The sequence below is a fragment of the Rattus rattus genome, chromosome 2 (assembly GCF_011064425.1).
Source record: "Rattus rattus isolate New Zealand chromosome 2, Rrattus_CSIRO_v1, whole genome shotgun sequence".
In the NCBI taxonomy this organism is placed as follows: Eukaryota; Metazoa; Chordata; class Mammalia; order Rodentia; family Muridae; genus Rattus; species Rattus rattus.
The window spans coordinates 3,743,167-3,763,544 of NC_046155.1; the positions used below are offsets into that span (position 1 = coordinate 3,743,167).

The window sequence follows — 20,378 nt, forward strand, 5'->3', positions numbered from 1 at the left end:
TTCGGAGCTGGAGTGAGCTGCAGAGGCCGGCGGGCGGGCGGGCTCAGCTCCTAAGTCCGGAGTTGAGAGACGAGTCTACGTAGGTGAGTATCCTGCTAAACTGAGGAGCCCCAGCCCTGCTTACCAACCGCTTTCTCCGCCTGGACAAGGGTCTAGTCGCCCCGCCCGACTCCGGGTGGAGGCAACTCAGCGGCCACGCGCCCGTGTTAGGCTGTGTGGGGTGCAGGCAGGCCGCAAGGAGAAGCAGAGGATAGATTACTAACTCCGGGCAACTTCAGAGCTCGCCTCACCAAGTCTGAGCTCAAGGAGCCCCCTGCTGCGTCTGGCTCTGTGGGAGGGACCCATTCTACAGATGAGGAAACGGAGGCCGTCCGGGCTCAAGGCAGAATCCAGCCCCTCTCCTCGTTCTGTCATCCTCTGAAGAGCAGGGGCTGGAAGAAAAGGATCGAAAGGGGGATGCAGGAGTAAGGCAGACCTTCAGGGCTTCCGGGGGCGGGGGTAGTGAGGGGGAAGGCCAGAGCAGGAATGGTGTGTGTGGGTCTAGCTTGCAGATGTCCTGGTGAGGCAGGAGACAGGACCTTTAACATCACAGTGCATAGTGTGGACTCTCTGCAGGGAGTGTGGAGCAACTTTTATTTGTCTTGCATTTACTGGCTAGCATCCCTTGTCTGGGGCACCCCTGTATTGGTGGTTATGGTGCTGGGACATGGTGGGACATGCCAGGTCAGAGCAGCCTTCCTCTGTCTGTGTAGACCCCTCTCTGGTCTGGTTCCTTGGCCATATGGCCTTAGACTTCACCTTACTCAACCTGGGTTTACCCATTTAGAAGATAAGGCTGGGGTAGGAGGAGTGGTGGTGGCACAGGCCTTTAATCCCAGCACTCAGGAGGCAGAAGCAGGCTCATCCATGAGTTCAAGGCCAGTTCCAGGACAGCCAGGGTTACACAGAGAAACCTATCTTGAAAAACAAACAAACAAATCATAAGGCTGGGGTGTCCACTAGGCATTGGGGGGAGGGGTGTTTATAGAAGTAAGATGTAGGAAGACTCATCTTTTGTTCACCTCCCCACTCACATCTTTCCTGCCAGGGGTGGCCAAATTTTATTCTGTCAAAGAGGAAACAGACCCAGAGAGGGCAAGTGATTTACCCAGTGTCACACAGCTGGTTACATTTCAGGGAGGACCCTAGAGACTTGGTTCCTGGCCCTCTGCACCCAGCCCTTCCTGCTCACCCTTGCCTGTGCAGAGCCTGGCTCTTCTGAAGCCCTTGCCCACCCTCTGGATTCTTTCCTCTTCCAGGCTGGGGACAGGACTGTGGTTTCCCCTTAAGTAAACCAGGCCTAGGGAGGAAGTTGGGCAGAGCCAGGCAGCCAGCTGGGCCCATATTAGTATCTAAAGTTCCTCTCAATGTGTGCTCCCACTTGTGTCCCCCAGCCCTCAACGCCAGTTTAAGAGCTGAGGAAAATGTCCCACCAGGACCCTGGCCCTGAAGAGCAATAGCTACAGAGCAGGCAGTGGCCCAGGGAGAGTGTTGGAGTCCACTCTCCAGCCAGGAAGTGTGTGTGCCTGCTGGGGTTGGAGCTAGGCCACCAGGGCTTCCCGCCCTTTGTTTCACAGTTTCACTTTCTTGGTTTCAACACCGGACTTCCCAGCCCCACAGGCAATGCCAGCAAGCCGGGTAGCCTAAGGCAACCCCCACCCAATCCTCTCCCTCAGGATTTTAGCCCCAGGGAACTTAGAGAGCCTTCCACCCACTGCGTGTGTAGGGAAGCAGGCTAGACAGCTCAGCAGCATTTGGTGTCAGTTGTCATAGCCTCAGGACTGGAGCCTCTGGTCCCAGGGCTAAGCTGGGTCTCCAGTAGGGACAGGCAGAGAGGTGATACAGTGCTGCAAACGGTGGTCTCTGGGATAGATTGGAGCAACGAGGCAGTGGAAGGCTAACAGCTTATGGTAGGCTTTGGGGTCATGGGCCTGCTCCATGCTTTCTCAGGCTACTGACTTTCTGTCGACCTCAGTACCCATTACCTCTTTCGGAGCCTCAGTTTCCCCATCTGTCGATCCAGTGAGTGGGAAGAGGCGTATGGATGCCTGCCTGGAACTAGCTCCTAGCCAACCTTTTGCCTGCTCTAAGGATCATGGGCTCCATGTTCCGGAGTGAAGAGGTGGCCTTGGTCCAGCTCCTGTTGCCCACAGCATCTGCCTACAACTGTGTGAGCCAGCTGGGTGAGCTGGGCCTCGTGGAGTTCAGAGACGTAAGTGGGGTGGGACAGAGCCCTGGGCAGGTAACCCACATCAGGAAAGGCCCCGTGATTCCCCCTGGCCCGCCATGGAAGCATCCCAACCCTCCCTTCCAGCACTGGTACCCTCCTCATGCCTAGTCATGCCCTCTCTGGCACGGGGTTGAGTCTGCTCCAGCTGGTCACTTCAGGCTCACTGGGCACCCAGCAGCTTTTTGGAGGAGGTGCCTCAGACCTAGATCCCAGAGCAGTTCCTAGGCCCCTCCCAGAGATTCTGACCCCTATGTGTATCCATCACAGCTCAACGAATCGGTGAGTGCCTTCCAGAGACGCTTCGTGGTAGATGTCCGGCGCTGCGAGGAGCTGGAGAAGACCTTCAGTAAGTTGGACCCAGACCCACATTCCAGGCTGGCTAGCTTCTTGGAAGGAGCACTAGCCAGCCTTGGTCTGAAAGGAAGTGTCCTAGCTACCCAGGTGGAAGGCAGAGAAGGGAGGTGCAGGCGGGACTGCCGGGATCCGCAGGACGAACTTGGCTCTGGGTGGGTGGAGCCAAGGTTGACTCTGGGTGGGTGGAGCCAGGGACCTAAGGCTGGGCTGCCTTGGAGTATGAGCTGCAATTCAGGCTTTCGGCCTACATGGACTGGGGTGGGCAGACGCTGGAATGGAAGGCTGTGAAGTCCTTCCTTACGTTAGAGATGAGGACAGGACGGGGGAACAGAGCTTCTGAAACAGCAGTTTAGCCTGGGATTTTTCTGGAGCCCTGACTCAGCAGATTAGTCATGGCATTTGATAGGCGTTTGGGCTCTCCCTACATGTCTGCAGCTCTTGGCTAACAGTAGACATTAGCTGGCATAACCCTGTGTGGCTTCCCCTAACCTCCCTGCCACCCTTTCTGTGTCTAGCCTTCTTGCGGGAAGAAGTGCAGCGGGCAGGCCTGACACTGACCCCACCCGAGGGGACACTGCCAGCACCACCTCCCCGAGACCTGCTGCGCATCCAGGAGGAAACGGACCGCTTGGCCCAGGAGCTTCGGGATGTTCGAGGCAACCAACAGGCACTTCGGGCCCAGCTGCACCAGCTACAGCTCCACTCAGCCGTGCTGGGCCAGAGCCACGCCCCTCCGGTCAGCCACAGTCAGGGCAGGGATGGGGACAGGAGATACATATGCCAAACCCAACCTAGGCCGGGCCTCACAATGTCTCTTGGTGACCAGATGGCAGCTGTCCATACGGAGGGACCCACCACTGAGAGAACACCCCTGCTTTCAGCCACCCCAGGGCCACATGCAGACCTGAAGGTCAAGTGAGTGGGAGCAGTTTGTCTTTTCTTGACAGCCTGAGGGCACTGACCAAAAACAGGGACCCTTTGGCCCCTGAGTCTCTGTTTGTTGTGTTTGGAGGCGGGGGAGGTTCCCTGTGGGTACTTCCTGCTGAGGTGGCTTGGGAGGAGGCTGCAGTCCCCCTCCAGCTCTGTTGCAGTTTTGTGGCAGGTGCTGTGGAGCCCTGCAAGGCTGCAGCCCTGGAGCGCCTGCTTTGGAGAGCTTGCCGCGGCTTCCTCATTGCCAGCTTTAAGGAGACTGAGGGGCAGCTGGAGGACCCGGTGACGGTGAGCTGGCAGGAGCCAGGGTTAGGGCCGTTTGGGAGGAGCCAGGGCTCCAGAGAGGAACTGAACCTGTTTTTTTCAGGGTGAGCCTGCAACTTGGATGACCTTTGTCATCTCCTACTGGGGTGAGCAGATCGGACAGAAGGTCCGGAAGATCACAGACTGGTGAGCCACAAGTCCCTTGGCCACTGCCGGTGTCCAGCCTATAGCCACTTCAGATACTACTGGTCCCGGGTGGCCCAGGCCCCTGATAACACCGTCACCAAGTTTGTCCTGCCCTCAGCTCTTCCTGGTTATTTCCACTGACTTGCACTACCCCATCTTTCCTCAGCTTTCACTGTCATGTCTTCCCGTACCTGGAGCAGGAGGAAGCCCGGCTCAGGACCTTGCAGCAGCTGCAGCAGCAGAGCCAGGAGCTTCAGGAGGTGAGCGCCCATGTGACCTGACCCCTGCTAGCTCCCTCACCATTCCTTTCCATTCGATTCATTACCTTTTTTTTTTTGCCCCAGGTCCTGGGGGAGACAGACCGGTTCCTGAGCCAGGTGTTGGGCCGGGTGCAGCAGCTGCTGCCCCCAGGGCAGGTGCAGATCCGAAAGATGAAGGCGGTGTACCTGACCCTCAACCAGTGCAGTGTGAACACCACACACAAGTGCCTCATTGCAGAGGTCTGGTGTGCCACGAGGGACCTTCCCACTGTACAGCAGGCGCTGCAGAGCGGCTCGGTGAGCATCCGGGCTTTGTTCCCTCCCTGCCTTAACTCATTCTGCTTCCAGTCTCTCCTCAAGCTTCTAGAACCTTACCTTTGCTCTGGGATTGAAGGATGGGTACCGATTCCTCGGAGCCTCCTCCAGGGCATTTTGAATAGGGTGGGGCTGACCAACTTCCCCCATGCCATCCCACCCCACTCTCGACCCAGAAATTGCCTTCTACAGTCCACATCTCAGCTGGGTCTGGGAGGGAGGGGCGGGGTTTCTACAGGCCCTAGCATCAGCTTCTGTCTCTGCCTCGGTACCCCAGAGTGAGGAAGGAGTGAGTGCTGTGGCTCACCGCATCCCTTGCCAGGACATGCCTCCAACCCTCATCAGGACCAACCGCTTCACCTCCAGCTTCCAGGGCATTGTGGATGCGTATGGTGTGGGCCGATACAGGGAAGTCAACCCTGGTAAGATCCACTGCTCCTGCGATGGGGGCCAGCCCTCCCGTCCTCTGTCTGGATACAAACTTTGAGGGTTAGGCCCCTGCCTTTGGGGTGCAAACCTTGAGAGGGGTAGGAGCTGGGTCCACTCCACACTTTTTTTTTTAATATTTTATTTATTTATTATATATGAGTACATTGTAGCTGTCTTCAGACACACCAGACGAGGGCATCGGATCTCATCACAGATGGTTGTGAGCCACCATGTGGTTGCTGGGATTTGAACTCAGGACCTCGGGAAGAACAATCGGTGCTCTTAACCACTGAGCCATCTCTCCAGCCCCACTCCACACTTTTGTAACAGAGGCGTAGTCCCCAACTCAATCTCCTGGGAGGCTATTGGGTACCCTAGTCCCAGTTGGGATTTTACACTTGGTTCAGCTGTTAAATCCACAGGGAACCAGCTTGGAACAGTTCAGAAAACAGATTTGGGAGTGACTTAAAGTCCAGCTCACTTGTTTTGATGAGTTTCTTAGTTTCTGTGGGTCACATTTTTCCTGGTCTGTAGAATGGGAATGATAGTACAAACCTCAGGAGTGTTAGGAAGGCTAGTGGTGGTCATAGGCCCCAGGCCGGCCTTCGATTGTGGCTTACTTGGCCACGCTGTGTTGTTGTTGTTTTATGAAGTTGGAATTAATAGGATGAGGATGTGGCTCAGTTGATAGAGCGCCTGCCTCATGGATTCATGAAGCCCTGGGTTCAATCCTCAGCATAAATTGAGCATGGTGGTTAAGCCCATAATCCTAGCACTTGGGAGGTAGAGGCAAGAGGATCAAGAATTCAGGCCTCTTCAGCTACGTAGAGAATTCAAGGCTCAGCGGGCAAAGTGCTTGCAGTAAAAGCGTGGGCCTTTGTACCAGTCTGAGTCCACGTAGATGCCGGCTGAAAGGTTCTGGCCCTTCAGTGCCTCAGAACCAGCATCCTGGACTTGATCCGAGGCCCTTCCAATGCAGGTAGGACTGCCACGATGTGCTCATGGTGGCTGTCCCCTGCCAGCCCTTGGGGAAGGAGGGTGCTGTTTGCTGGAACAACTGCAGTAAAGCGTTGTGGCTCCTCAGAAGGTGGCTAGGTAGCAGAGATGGCTGGGTGTGGTGTAAATGCCTGAGGCAGAGGCAGGCGCAGGGATCTTAGGTCAGCCTTAGCTACGCAGTGAAAGGGTCTGTATTGGCTCAGGACATCCCAAGACCAAGTTCTCAGCACAAAAGAGATTTATTTGCCCCAAGAGACAAAAGGCGTGGACAAAGAGACAAAGATGGAGATAGAGGATGAGGAAAGGGGAAGGGGTATTTGTCCTGGGGGTGGGGCGACTGCAAGCAAAGGGCTACCTCTGGATAGAGGAGACAGATGCGGCCCATAGGAAAATGGCAGGTTATAAAGGTACAATGGGGAAACCATTCTGATTGGCTGTGTTAATTAGGTGACCCAAAGGGGGCTTTCGATTGCTGGACTTCAACACTTGATAGCTGGACCTCGGTAGTCAGCCGTAGGAGGAGGGAGTGGACAAATATGGGAATAGACCTTGGTGGCCAACTTCGAGAGAGAATGCAATCTAACAGTGTTTAGCAAGACCAAGGGGCAGGGGGAAGGAGGGGAAGGCCTGCCAGAGCCATGCCTGCCGTGCATGGGCTGGCTGGGGTCCCTTCACATGGCAAGCCCTGTGCTACTAGACGTTGTCTAAACATAACCAGCAGAAATGTAGGTTGGAAGTCTGAGGTCAAGTGGGTATCAGCTGCACTGTTCCAGCTGTCAGGGGAAATCTGTTCGGGGTCTTTTTCCTGGGCTGTGAACAGCTGTCATGGCCATGTGGTCTTCTCCCTTCTCCTGTGTTCAAGTGCCTGTCCCTTTCTGTATAAGGACACCAAACATAGGGTTAAAGTTCACTCTGTACAACAGCTGGGCAGTAGGATGACAGTGTGGCTCCTGAAGGCCCCTACCTATTCTTGTGCACTGGAACCCTCCTCCCAACTCTAATTCCAGAGACTGAGTACCCAGTTTGTTCTTACGGAGTGCCCACCAGATCCCACGGGCTCTGGTCTCCGCACTCGGGATGCTCATCTGTCTGCGAAGCTTTTGTTCCGTCTGCCCCTCTCTTCTGCTTTGTTCCTTCCTTCCTTCCTTCCTTCCTTCCTTCCTTCCTTCCTTTCTTTTTCTTCTTTTTTTTGCTGTTCTGTTTTTCTTTTTCTTTTTTTAACATTTTATTTATTTTATGTATATGAGTACACTGTCGCTGTCCTCAGACACACCAGGAGAGGGCATCAGATCCCATTACAGAGAGATGGTTGTGAGCCACCATGTGGTTGCTGGGAATTGAACTCAGGACCTCTGGAAGAGCAGTCGGTGCTCTTAACCGCTCAACCATCTCTCCAGCCCGCTGTTCTGTTTTTGAGACAGGACTTCATTGATCCTAGACTGTCCTCAAACTCTTGTGTGGCCAAGGATGACCTGGGGCTTCTGATCTTTCTTTGAACGCCACCTCCCAAGTGTTGAGATCATCAGGTCTGGTCTGTGCACTACTGGGCTACCTGCTAGCTGAACTCACTCTCCAGCTCCTTTTTGGCTCGTGTGTGTGTGTGTGTGTGTGTGTGTGTGTGTGTGTGTGTGTGTGTGTGTGTGTGTGTGGTTTGTTTTGTAGTTCTGAGACTGTCTTTTTTTCTCTTTCTATTTTTTGGTCTTGGACTTTTGAGACAGGGTCTCTATGTGTAGTCCTGGCTGTCCTGGTACTCATTCTAGACCAGGCTGGCCTGGAACACACAGTTATTCTCCTGCCTCTGCATCTTGAGTGCCAAGATTAAATAAAGATGTGTGCCATTAGCCCTGCCTTGAGACAGGGTGTTACACTGTAGCCCAGGTTGGTCTTGAATTCATGGCAATCCTCCTGCCTCGGCTTCCTGAGTTCTAGAATTACAAGTATGAGCTACTCTGCTAGGCTTATACATCTTCCTAACATAACATTCAGAACCCGAGAAATGGTTACCGAGTAAAGGCTTGTGAATAATTCTGACAGCCTGAGCTCAATTTCCAGGGCCTGTATAGGAGTAGAACTAACTCCTACAGTAAGCTATCCCGAGCTGCACACATGCATACCCTCCCCTTGCAACAGAGTTAGGGAACGGCTAGGCCAGGAGAGCCTGAAGACCTGAGTGTAGGTCTCCAAAGCCCACGTAGGTTCAGCAGTGCATGGATGTAATTCCAGTGGTGGTGAGATGTGGGCTGGAGCCTGGAAGTTCCTTTTCAGTGAGGTTCCGGGCTAAGGACAAGTGCTGTTTCAAAATGCAGGACTGACCCATTGTTTTCCCTGATCTACATGAGCATGTGCACACATAAACAGAAAACAACAGTTGGGAGGAACACAGCAGGAGTTAAGACCATTCTGGACCACTCAGTAGCTGCCTTATCTTTAAATAACTGACTGTAGCTAGAACTGCTAGACTTAGGTCCACAGCCTGTCACCCGCCAGGCCTGCCCACGACACGCATTTATAATAACCCTGTGAGGTGGCACCAAGATCTCCGTTTTGGAGAAATGGGCAGAGGAAATTTAAACCACAAGCCTTGGGTGGCATCGATTGACAGTTGTAGACTCTGAAATATGCCGAGTGGTCCCTGCCTCGCACACGCTCTTGGCTGGTCCTGGGAGGCCTCTGTGGCAACTCGGACAAGAAAGCAGATCCCCAGCCCCCACGGGAACTGCCTGACTGTATTCTGTGTGCCTACAGCTCCCTACACCATCATCACATTCCCTTTCTCTTTGCTGTGATGTTTGGCGATGTGGGCCACGGACTGCTCATGTTTCTCTTCGCCCTGGCTATGGTCCTCACTGAGAACCGACCAGCTGTGAAGACCACGCGAAATGAGGTATGAACCATCCATACCTGACAAGGGATAGGGCACAAGAGCTGAGCAGCCGTGAGCTGAGCTAAACAGCTTACTGTCTCCCCCTGATCCCCCAGATCTGGCAGACCTTCTTTGGGGGTCGCTACCTACTCCTGCTCATGGGTCTGTTCTCCATCTACACGGGCTTCATCTACAACGAGTGCTTCAGCCGAGCCACCACTATTTTCCCCTCAGGCTGGAGTGTGGCTGCCATGGCCAACCAGTCAGGCTGGAGGTTAGGACCTATGTCCCTCCCTACCCACCCAGGGCCCCTGGCCCACTGTGCAGCTCTGACATTATCTATTTTTGCTGCAGTGACGAGTATCTGTCCCAGCACCCCATGCTTACCCTGAACCCTAACATCACTGGTGTCTTCCTCGGACCTTATCCCTTCGGCATTGACCCGGTAAGTGGGCGCGCTGGTGCATGTGAAGGGGGCAGTTGGGAAGGCTGGCTAGGGATCCACAGCTCCACCTGTTTGCTATCCCCCTTCGACAGGTGGCACTGTGCACTTCCTGGGTGCCAGGCTTGGCACACAAGCAGAGAGGCCTATAAAAATAGTATCCAGACGGAGTGTAGGACACAAGTATGATTCAAACACTTGGGAGATGCGAGGCAGGAGGATCAGAGTTCAAGTGCACCCTTGGCTGCATACAAGACTTCAAGGCCTGCCTCGTTACATAAAACCCTGTCTCAGAACAAACCAACAAAAACCTAGAACATGGGCTGGAGAGATGGCTCAGTGGTTTAGAGCACAGACTGCTCTTCCAGAGGTCCTGAGTTCAAATCCCAGCAACCACATGGTGGCTCACAACCATCTGTAATGGGATCTGATGCCCTCTTCTGGTGTGTCTGAAGACAGCTACAGTGCACTCATATATAATTAATAAATCTTAAAACAAAAGAAAAAACAAAAAACCTAGAACAAAACAGCAGTCCACTAGGTGGGAAACAACTGATCCATATAGCATTATCCTATTGAACAGATGAGAGTGGAGCCTAGGCTTGGGTGCCTGAGCTACCCAGCTGAGCTACCTTAGTCACTAGTCCCTTAGAACTAGTCCCTTAGAACTAGTGACTAGGGTGCTAGAAGTGGGTTTGTCAGGGGAGCAGGGTGATGAAACATGGGAGGGGGGGTTCCTGGCAAAACTGTGACTAGTGTCCCTGTGTGCTCACCTCTCCCACTACCCCAGATCTGGAGCCTGGCCACCAACCACCTGAGCTTCCTCAACTCCTTCAAGATGAAGATGTCTGTCATCCTTGGGGTCACACACATGGCCTTTGGGGTGTTCCTCAGCATCTTCAACCACGTGTGAGCTAAGGGTGCCAGTGAGCTAAGGGTGTGGGCAGTGTCCTTGTGGGTCCAGGCTGCTCTGACCTCTGTTCCCACAGGCACTTTGGCCAGGCCCACCGGCTACTGCTGGAGACCGTGCCTGAGCTCATCTTCCTGTTGGGCCTCTTTGGCTACCTTGTTTTCCTCATTGTCTACAAGTGGCTCTACGTCTCAGCTGCCAGCGCCTCATCGGCCCCCAGTATCCTCATTCACTTCATCAATATGTTCCTCTTCTCCCAAAACCCCACCAATCGGCTGCTCTTCCACGGGCAGGTAGGTCAGGGACAGAGAATGACTGACTCTTTCACTGGGGACCTCCTACCTCAGGCACTGGGTCACCAGGAGCTGCAGAGCCATCTGAAAAATGGGTTGTGGGTCAGAATACCGCCAGACGGTGATGTCAGAGCCAATGGACTAAAATTTGGGTCTCAGGTGTTGGGAACCTGAAGTCCTTTCTTAGAGGTCCCTGGGGGAGGGACTACAGTTCCCAGTGATCAGTATGACCACACCAAGTGACTGGTTACATGCCCTGTGCATGGTTGCTTTTCCCTTCTTGCACACAGGTAGTGGTACAGTATGCGCTGGTGGTCCTGGCTTTGGCCACAGTTCCTATCCTGCTGCTGGGCACACCCTTGTACCTTCTGCGCCAGCACCGCCGAAGAAACACTCAGAGAAGGCCTACAGCAGGCAGACAGGTAGGAGGAGGAAGGAGTACAGGGAAGGAAGGCTGCATGGGAAGTGACCTTTGCTTCCCTGTAGGCTCCGTGCTGCTAGGTGGGTAGCATGGGCTGTTCTAGGGGCTGGAGCTGTTGATGCTATCTGTTCTCAGGATGAGGACAGTGACAAGCTTCTGGCCTCCCCGGATGCTTCCACCTTGGAGAACAGCTGGAGCCCTGATGAGGAGAAGGCTGGGAGCTCAGGAGATGAAGAAGAAGCTGAGGTGGGTGGTATAGTACTTTGTTGGGGGAGGGCTGCCAGTTCAGACCATGTTGTCTCATGGTCTCTTATCATGCAGTTTGTCCCTTCGGAGATCTTCATGCACCAAGCCATCCACACCATTGAGTTCTGCCTGGGCTGCATCTCCAACACAGCCTCCTACTTGCGTCTCTGGGCCCTGAGCCTGGCTCATGCTCGTGAGTGACCTTTCTCTCAGGGCCTCAATATCCTACCTAGTCAAATGGGGCTGTCCTACAGAGATGCCTCAGCAGTTCTAGGGGCAAGGATTCAGGAATGCTGTTGGGGTGGGGGCGTGACAGGCATTCCTTCACCCTTGACCTCAATAGACCTCACTAGCCCCTATTTGTGTGCAGAGCTGTCTGAGGTCCTGTGGGCCATGGTGATGCGCATAGGCCTAGGCATGGGCCGAGAGATTGGTGTGGCAGCTGTGGTGCTGGTCCCTGTGTTTGCTGCCTTTGCTGTGTTGACTGTGGCCATCTTGCTAGTGATGGAGGGGCTCTCAGCCTTCCTGCATGCCCTGCGGTTGCACTGGTGAGCACCCCACCCCCGTAATGAGCCTGGGCATGGAGGGGATGGGTGGATTTCCTCTCACTGGCCCCTTTCTCACACCCAGGGTGGAGTTCCAGAACAAGTTCTATTCAGGGACCGGCTACAAGCTCAGCCCCTTTGCCTTCACTGTGGACAGTGACTAGCACCTACTTCGATCCCTGCTTCTTCAAAATGGGACAGGAATAAAAAGCTGGCTGGCCCAGGAACTCTGCCTTTGTCCTCTCTGGGGTACCAGGGTTAGGCTGACACTTTACTGGTCACAGCTCTAGATTCTGAAGATGACATCTACTTAGACCATCCTTCAAGGGAGGTAGAGGGTAGGAGGCACTGTTTTAGGATCTGAGCCTTTAGAAATTGCTGGGATAGCTGTGTTAAAAAAAATCTGCAGACTCTTGGGGGACAAAAGGGACAGTTAGTTTTGTGAGAGTGGATTCCAGTCAGGTGGGAGGAGGTTCCCATTTTTGAGGTGTGCAACTGGCTTTGACTTCAGGCTCTGTCTCCCTGAAGTCCTTATTAAGGTCCTCCGTGCTTGGTTGAGGTAGGCGTGGCCTCTTTCACTCCCTCTGGCTGGGAGGCATATACATAGCCAGTGCATGTCGGAGACCAGAGGCTCAAGTTTTCCAAGTTACAAAGTAGTTCTTGCAGCTGAAGGCCCCAGCAACAAAGGCTGCTTTGAGGCCAGAGCTGCTCTGGGCATAGCGAGCCACAATGACCCTGGCCAAGTTGCTGGGAGGGTTGTAGACTGTCCTGCTGAAGACACTGAATGCAGGGTTGGAAATAATAGTGCCTTTCAGGCACTTTCACATGCTTGGCAGACTAAGCTAAGAGAAACATAACAGAGCTGGGCAGATGAGTGCAGAGAATCCCCAAGGAGTTAGCAGGCCTGTCCTAACTCTGAAGCTTGCCGTCCTAGACTGGCTATTTCAGTTGCCATGGGAACAGCATGCCATAACACCACCAAGCTCTGTCCTGGCAGTGATGACCACTTACAGGTGTGACTGATCAGACCAAGATGGATCTGATCCCCACTCATTTGAGCAGGAAATAACTGTCACAAATGGGAAGCTGTGGAAAAGCAGGTGGTGGGTGAGAGAGAGAGAGGGCTCAGTGACATTAAGAGCCTAGACTACTCTTGCAGAGGGCCTGGGTTTGTTTCCCAGCACTCACTGGGCCATTCACATTGGCCTATGATTCCGCTCCACAGCACCCTACTCCTCTGGACTTCTGGACTCATGTAAAAACAAGAAAAATAACGTTTAAGAGAAGCATGAGGGGTCCTCATGCCTGTTACTTCATTAGGCAAGCTGAGAGTCAGCTGGAGTGAAGCCGCTGTGAGACAGGGCAAGAATAAGCAAGTCATGGCCACTGCTGTCCTATCTTTCAGTGGAGAGTTCTAAGGCCGTGTAACATGTAAACAGTGCTGGCATGCAGCATTCTTGCTGAAGCTTGGTTGATCAGAGCAACAGGAACAGCTGCAGCTCCCTCTGCTGCTTACTGGGCCTGACTCCTGACAGAGCAGCTGAGTGAGGCTCAGTCAGGAAGGGCAACAAATCCCAGGGACCTTTGCTGTCTGGAGACCAGTGGGATACCAAAATGTGGTGTTGCTGAGAATGAGGTGTGATGAGGAGGATGCCAGCCTGGCACTAGTCATGTGGCTTTTCCACGTGTGTGCTAGTGGAGAGCAAGACATTGACAGACATATGAAGGGTAACAGCCTGAGACTAAGTTTCAAGTTGTTTATTTATCTGTATAATACAGTCTCGGTGGTAGCAGAAATATGTGCACAAAACAATTCAGAGTTCAGAGTAAAAAAAAAAAAAATTCTAGGTTTATCCCATTGGGTATTAATGTACATGGATTTCACAGCTCTAATCTACCTGCACCCCAATACCCCATACATACAGCTGCTGTCTCCCAGTGACATCAGATGGGAAGCAGCTTCAGAGGGCAATGGGCAGAAGCCCAAGTTCCAGGTCAGGCAGAGAGAAGGCAAGAAGGGGTGAGGAAGCTGGCTCCACTGCTCCTCCCCGGGAAGCTGAAGCATAAAGCACACCCAGTTAGGAGACACTGCAGTTATGGCCAGTCAGTGATGCTGGCCCCTGTAGTCATGCGTACACAGGCACAGGAGGGCTGCAGCTACTGCCTGCAGATGCATACCCATAGTCAAGTGTACCCTGTACAGAAACAACTGGCTGCCTCCACAGACCCCACAATTCAGGCTCCTCCTGTTGAGCCATTTCACAGTATGTCTGTTCACTTGCCCTTCAGAGTGTCTCCAACACATTGTCAGACTGTCACCTTCAAAGCCTGGTCACGAACGTGTTGCAGCACATTAATATCCTAAGTCAGCACTCAGTACCCACACAGCACTGCTCTGTCTGGCTGGGGCCTAAGTGGCTGAAGCTGTAGCCATGTAGCCGAAAGGCCTCCCGCTTAGGCGGGGTCTGAGCTATTGCACTATCACACTATATTTCTGCTTCCAATCATGGTTCAGAGTCCTAGTGAGAGTGTAAACAAAGATGAAAGAAATGTTACTCCACTTTAATATAGTCTGTAGTATCATACACATCGGTGCTCAGTAGTGAGACGTCCAGGCCTTCTGCCCAGGGCAGTGGTCACAGCAGCGCTCCACTGAGGGCCTGGTGCAGCCGCCTCCTGCAGTCCAGTGGTGAAGAGTGGAGCCATCCATTCACACACCAAGCTTCCTCTTCTGGTCAAAGTAGGCATCGAACCTGGCTTGGGCATATTCCTGGGAGATACCAAACACAGTAAGTACTTCACTACATAGCCAGGCTGACCTGATGTTCAGTGCTGCTGTGGACCACCATGCCAGCAAAACCCACATCTGTGTCTCTGATTTCACTGTGCCACAGAGCATGTGTAGAGGTCAAGGAACAACTTGCAAGGGATGGTTCTCCTTCCACCATGTAGGTACTAGATTGCTCATCAAGAAGCTTGGTGGCAGATGCCTTTACCTGCTGAACCAACTCTCTGACTTCAAAACCTGCTTTAAATATCCAAATATTTCCTGTCTTTGCCTCATGGCATCATTACCAAACCTCCAACCTAAAGGACAGTCATCCTAGTATAAGAGGGACCTGTCCCAAGAAAGAGTCTATGTCAAGGACAAGGACAGCTCCTATGGCCCTGGAGTACGGCAACTGTAACATCATTGAGAAGGACCTGCAGAGCTACATGCCCCAGTGCCACCAGGTCATCCAGCGCCAAAATCAAGCTCACACACCATAGCCCCCACACCATAGTTGGAAGAACTGCCCCTGAAACATACCATGTACCCAAATTCAATGGATGAGATCTTGGCCTGTACAATGGACCAAAGTCCCCAGAGGAAATGAGAGGCAAGGGCAAATCTGTAACCACAAAAGTGAGAAGGTCAGTCAGGGAACCAAAGAGGTCATCTTATACCCCAGCCATGCTATCAGACATCTTTCTTATGCTATGCGTGCTGCCTTGGCCCTTTTGTGGGACTGTATGTAATGTATGTAAGGGGACTGGAGTCGTTTCACCTCTGGCCAGCCATGGGAATACTTACTGGTGTGAATATACCCAGCTGCAGGGAACCCGGGACCCTGGGGTGCCCATGCTCTGCTACAAGAGAGCACACAGAACCGCCAGCTGACAGTAGCTCTTGAGAACCTGCCCTATGCACTCAGCAGGAAGTGCTCCTGAGCGGGCTTCTGTAGCCCACAGTCACCCACACTTTCCAGAGCTCCTGCTAAAGTTCAAATAGCATGAGTACAGTCATGTCACCATCCAGCCTCTCCTTGCAAAGACACACACCACCACCACTGACTGGCAACTGGCTATGCTTGCCGACACACAACAGGGAAAGCTTACCTGTTGACTTCAAGCAACATGTCTTCCTTTGTAGCAGACTGCTCTTCACTGCTGAGGCTTTCAAAATCATTTTGGAATGTAGTCAAGTAACTGGAAATAAAATGGAGCTTAAAAAAGAATTAACTATGTTAGGATGGATGATTATTTCAACAGCTCAGAAAAAAATGTAACTAGAAAGTAACTGCCTTAAACTTGCACTGTTCTACAGTCTGAGCGCTGTCTTTTACCATTACCTCTGCCTGTCTGATAACTCTTCCCAGCTGTTCTGACAGCTCTGAATCTGGTGCTACCCATCTATGGATCTAACTTCTCTTCCAACAAGCCTAGGCCCTTTCCTCACCCCAAGCAGACCCATCATCCCCTACTCCTCCTGACCCTCACATAAGGCTGCCTGGCTTTGGGCATATTCAAGTTCATCCCCAACAGCCTTACACGGTGACCAGAGGAGAGTAATGATACTGTCTGGCATCTTTGCAAGCTCCCATTTGAAAGGCTGACCCTGGAATACAGTCTGCTTCCTGAAGCTTCTTCATTGACTCCTGGCTCCATAGACTCAAGATGTTCCCTGACTGATCTGGAGCAGTGGCTTGTTCACACCTGTCCTCACAGGAATCATCTGAGCCACCATCCTGCAGCATTCCCCTTGAGTTTCCCTAGACTTTTCCTGTTCACTCCCTGCCCTGCCCACTTTCAGGACCAAAGCCCATCAAGCTTCCTTCCAGGCTTCAGAGATGGGCTGAAAAATGAGAAAGAAAAAATCCCAGGAAGAAATTCCCACAAGAAATGGTTCTCCACACAATAGTTAAGCCCCCTTGAAATCTGGGATGGGAAAGGAACCACTCACAGCAAAGCTTTTCCTCCAGCTACACACAGGCTCACAAGTTATCCCACAAGCTTAGGAAATGGAGCTTTTGGAAAATACTGGAGGAACCACAGGAGGCCTAACCCTCCTCTGACTGAACCAGGTATCAACAGCTCAGGGAGTTAACAAAAGATAACTCAGATGTCCAGTACGCACCCACATGTTAACAAAACTGAATTATCACTATTATTTTTATTATTAAGGATGAGCCCAGGGCTTCTTACATGCTACCAAGGCTTCCAATAATCTACAGCGTCACTCCTCCCTGGACTGTGATGCATGGTGCTGCTGTGCAGCCTGGGCTCACAATCCTCTTCCCCTCTCTCTCTTCCTTCTAGGCAGCCCCAGCAGTTAGGCATGTGTCATCTAGGCCCAGGCAAAATAATGTTTTTAAATATAAGTAAAATAGTTTTCCTAAGCTTCCATAATTTAAGCAGACCATCATGAACCTGGGATGTCTGAGTGGTATAGCAGAATACTCAGTCTAGCATGCAGGAGGCCCTGAGTTCAGTCCCTAGCTAACACCCACACAGGCGTGCTTTACGTTTTGTTTGGTTTCTTCTTTAATGAGTAAACAGTGTATCTTTTAAAAACAAGCATGTGCCAGGGATGGTGAAGCACGCCTTTAGTCCCAGCACTCAGGAGTCAGAGGCAAGTGGATCTTGGAGTTTGAGACCAGCTTAGTCTACAGATTGAGTTCTAGGACAGCCTGGCTTGAAAAACCTAATTAACTAACAAACTAACTAGCTAGCTAAATAAGTAAGTAAGTAAGTAAGTAAATGAGAAAAATGAGTGTGTAATCCTAACCGTGTGAACCCTGGCTAACTTATCAATACAAATGAGTCTCCTACCTGTTGTTTTCGGGTAGGATACTTCTGAATGTTTGCTCTGAAGAAAGGATACTTTTCATAGGTATAATCATACATCCATTCACAGAAATGATTTCCAATGTCAAATCCCCTGAAAGAGAGAGCAATGCCGTCAAGGAATGAAGCATGTTGCAGGACCTGCAGGTTCCCAGGGCAGAAAGGGAAAAGGCTAAATGAGGGCTGGGGAGATGGCTCGATTGGAAAGAGCACTTGCTGCTCCTGCAAAGGGCTCATGTCAGGCAGCTCACAACTGCTTGCTAATTTTAGTTGCAGGGAATCTAATGGCCTCCAAGAGCCCTCATGGGCACATACATAATGCATATACATACATATAAAAAGTCTATTAAAAGCTGAATGAACCTTAAATGGGATCTCTGATCCCCAAGGTAGGCTTCTAGAGTAGATCTGTCCAATCTAGGCATATAGCTTATAAATGTTAATAAATGGTCGTATTTTTTATATGGGCTTACTGGGTAAGAAATTACCCCAACACAGGAATATGTATGGTAGCTTTAATGACACAGAAGCCAATTTGGGTAAGCATCAGAACCACAGCAGACGGAGAACCAAAGGTGCTACCTGAATGCTACTTGGGCACCTGAGTACACTGCTTCTGGGGTAATCAGTTCTCTTGTCAGGAGAACCATCTTGGCAGCCCAGAGGAAGTGGCAAACTGCTGTGAGTGCCTGCTCTAACTGCATAGAAAGGCTGATTTGCCTCAGGGGCAAATAGCTTCCTTTCTTGGTGGGGAAGCTTTTTTTGCTCAGTATGCTGTTTGAGCCTATAATTGCTTTGTATCAGAATAATGAAATGACACTGAAATTGGAATTTGACTATAACACATTACCTGTAATTGTAACTGCTGTATTCAAAGTCAATGAGCATCAACTTCTGCTTTTCAGAATTCTCTTGGCCTTCCAACAATAAGATATTACCTACCAAAAAATTGGGTGAAAAGGCATTTTTATAACACAAGGCTCAACCCTTGGGAGGCAGAGTGTGATTTTTACATCAAATGATTTCAGCTTTGGTTCTAAAGACATCATGGGCATATAGAGTACAAGTTTTGTTGTGGCAGTGGCCTGGCTCTAAGCAGGAAGGCTCCAGGACCACCTGTTCCTAGTCTCTGTCTCTAGGATCTCTGCATAACTCAGATCATAGCCAGACTTCCTCAACTACTGCCTGGAGCAGTACTTTCCAAAAACCTCACACAGTGTGTGTTAGAATACATCTGGTTTCCTTACGTCAATGTCCCAGAATCTTGGAACTGGGTTGCTGTCATCAACTGCCCAACTGGGACCCAAATAATTTGTTCCTGCTTGCTGTCCAGCCCAAGAAGACCAGAGACAATGAGTGGCTCTATGATGTTTCCTCCAGCACTGAATCAAGGCAGGTGGGTGACTGCCAACCTGCCTGGGTCAGCCTAGTGTGTTCAGCAGCTCAGGAGTGGATGAGAGGGCCTGGAGCTCCATACCTTGCTAACTCTGGCCACTCTCTCCCCCAAGGTTTCTGATTAAAGTAAACTTCTAGGTTTTGCAGCATATTCCTGTTGCTTCCAATGACAATGAAAACAAGAACAGGAGAAAGACACCCAAAATTGTATAATAAATAAATGCAACCGTCATTTCTATTTTTTCTACACTTGGCCATCAATCAGACAAGTGACTTGGTCCAGACTCCTCTCTGGTAATGATGCTCTGCACACCTCATCACCATCAGGACCAGAAGGCTGTGGCTAACAGGCAAAGCTGTAGCTTTCCTGTATATCCTGCTCTTCCCCATTGCTGGGCAAGCCATGATCAGCTAATCAGAAAAATACTTTGACTCAAATTAATAACTTATTGATGAGGAGTCTTCATAAGAAACTAATTTAGGGACTGGAGAGATGGCTCAATGGTTAAGAGCACTGACTGCTCTTCTAGAGTTCTTGAGTTCAAGGTTCCACCCAGCAGTCAATGGAAACAGAGGTAGAGACCCACAGCCAAATATTAGATGAAGCTACAAGAGTCTTGGAAAAGAGTTGGGGGAAGGATTAAGGGACCGGAAGAGGATATGGACTCCACAGGAAGACCAACAGAGTCAACTGACCTGGACCCTAGAGACTGAACCACAACCAAGGAACAAGCATGGGCTGGACCTACGCCCCCTACTGCACATATGTAGCAGATGTGTAGCTTGGTCTAAATGCAGGTTGCCCCAATTGGAACAGGGGCTGTCCCTGAACCTGTTGCCTGCCTATGAATCCCGTTCCCCTAACTGTGCTGCCTTTTCTGGCCTCAGTGGGAGAGGATGTGCCTAGTCCTGCAGTTACTTGATGTACCAAGGTGGGGCAAAACCCAGGCGGGGCTTCTCCCTTCTCTAAGAAGAAGAGGTGGGAGAAATGGGGACAGGAGTTGTATGGGGGTGTGGGGGTGGACTGGAAAGAGAGGTAGACTGATATTAGGATGTAACGTGAATAAATTAAAGAAGAAAAAAAAGGAGTTGCTTTGGTCATGGTGTCTTTTCACAGCAATAAAACCCTAACTAAGACACAGGGGAAAAAACCTAGTAAAATTCTTTAAGAGCGGGGTTGGGGATTTAGCTCAGTGGTAGAGCACTTGCCTAGCAAGCGCAAGGCCCTGGGTTCGGTCCCCAGCTCCGAAAAAAAGAAAAAAAAAATTCTTTAAGAGCAACATATACTTTACTATAATTTTCTCCAGTGGTATGTAGGCATTTTCTGAGAAGGTGTTCTAAGTAAGTTGCATAGAGCCTGCACAATCTTGGGCTGCTTTGTAGGCTAAAGTAGGATTATCTACCATAAGGAGTTATACACAAACAGGTACATGTGGTTTCATCCCAATTCCCAGTTTAAAGAAAATTTTTTCAGATCTTTCTAATATATATATTTTTAATATTGTAAATATAATTAATACTCTTCATTTTTTGAGAACTTGCTTTTCTAACTATAGTTTAGAAGGTTTTCTTTGGTATAAAATTCTAGCTCATTTTTGCACTTAAACTTCACTTGCCAGCTGCATCTTATTTCAATGTACTTAGTGTACTTGT

At 51.0% G+C, this 20,378-nt stretch overlaps 2 protein-coding genes across 5 annotated transcripts in view; one reads left to right on the forward strand and one right to left on the reverse strand.

The window, feature by feature from the left end:
* Window positions 1-11,950, forward strand: Tcirg1 (T cell immune regulator 1, ATPase H+ transporting V0 subunit a3). The gene is given in 21 exon segments (XM_032891284.1): window positions 1-83; window positions 2,131-2,251; window positions 2,537-2,615; window positions 3,139-3,359; window positions 3,450-3,538; window positions 3,715-3,841; window positions 3,921-4,003; window positions 4,170-4,263; window positions 4,348-4,560; window positions 4,856-5,000; window positions 8,749-8,775; window positions 8,778-8,887; window positions 8,983-9,140; window positions 9,221-9,311; window positions 10,099-10,217; window positions 10,298-10,511; window positions 10,802-10,933; window positions 11,068-11,178; window positions 11,254-11,371; window positions 11,549-11,726; window positions 11,809-11,950. Coding segments are annotated over 20 exon segments (2,505 nt in total). The 5' UTR covers window positions 1-83; window positions 2,131-2,134; the 3' UTR covers window positions 11,888-11,950.
* Window positions 11,951-13,466: 1,516 nt separating this feature from the next.
* Window positions 13,467-20,378, reverse strand: part of Chka (choline kinase alpha) — a 46,306-nt gene continuing 39,394 nt past the window's right edge. For all 4 annotated transcript variants that reach the window (XM_032891288.1, XM_032891286.1, XM_032891285.1 and 1 more), the window contains 5 exons: window positions 18,181-18,268; window positions 17,316-17,424; window positions 15,603-15,709; window positions 15,034-15,115; window positions 13,467-14,493 (listed from right to left, as the gene is read on the reverse strand). In XM_032891288.1, coding sequence (XP_032747179.1) covers window positions 14,434-14,493; window positions 15,034-15,115; window positions 15,603-15,709; window positions 17,316-17,424; window positions 18,181-18,268 — 446 coding nt within the window. In that variant the 3' untranslated portion in view covers window positions 13,467-14,433. The remainder of the gene's footprint in view (window positions 14,494-15,033; window positions 15,116-15,602; window positions 15,710-17,315; window positions 17,425-18,180; window positions 18,269-20,378) is intronic.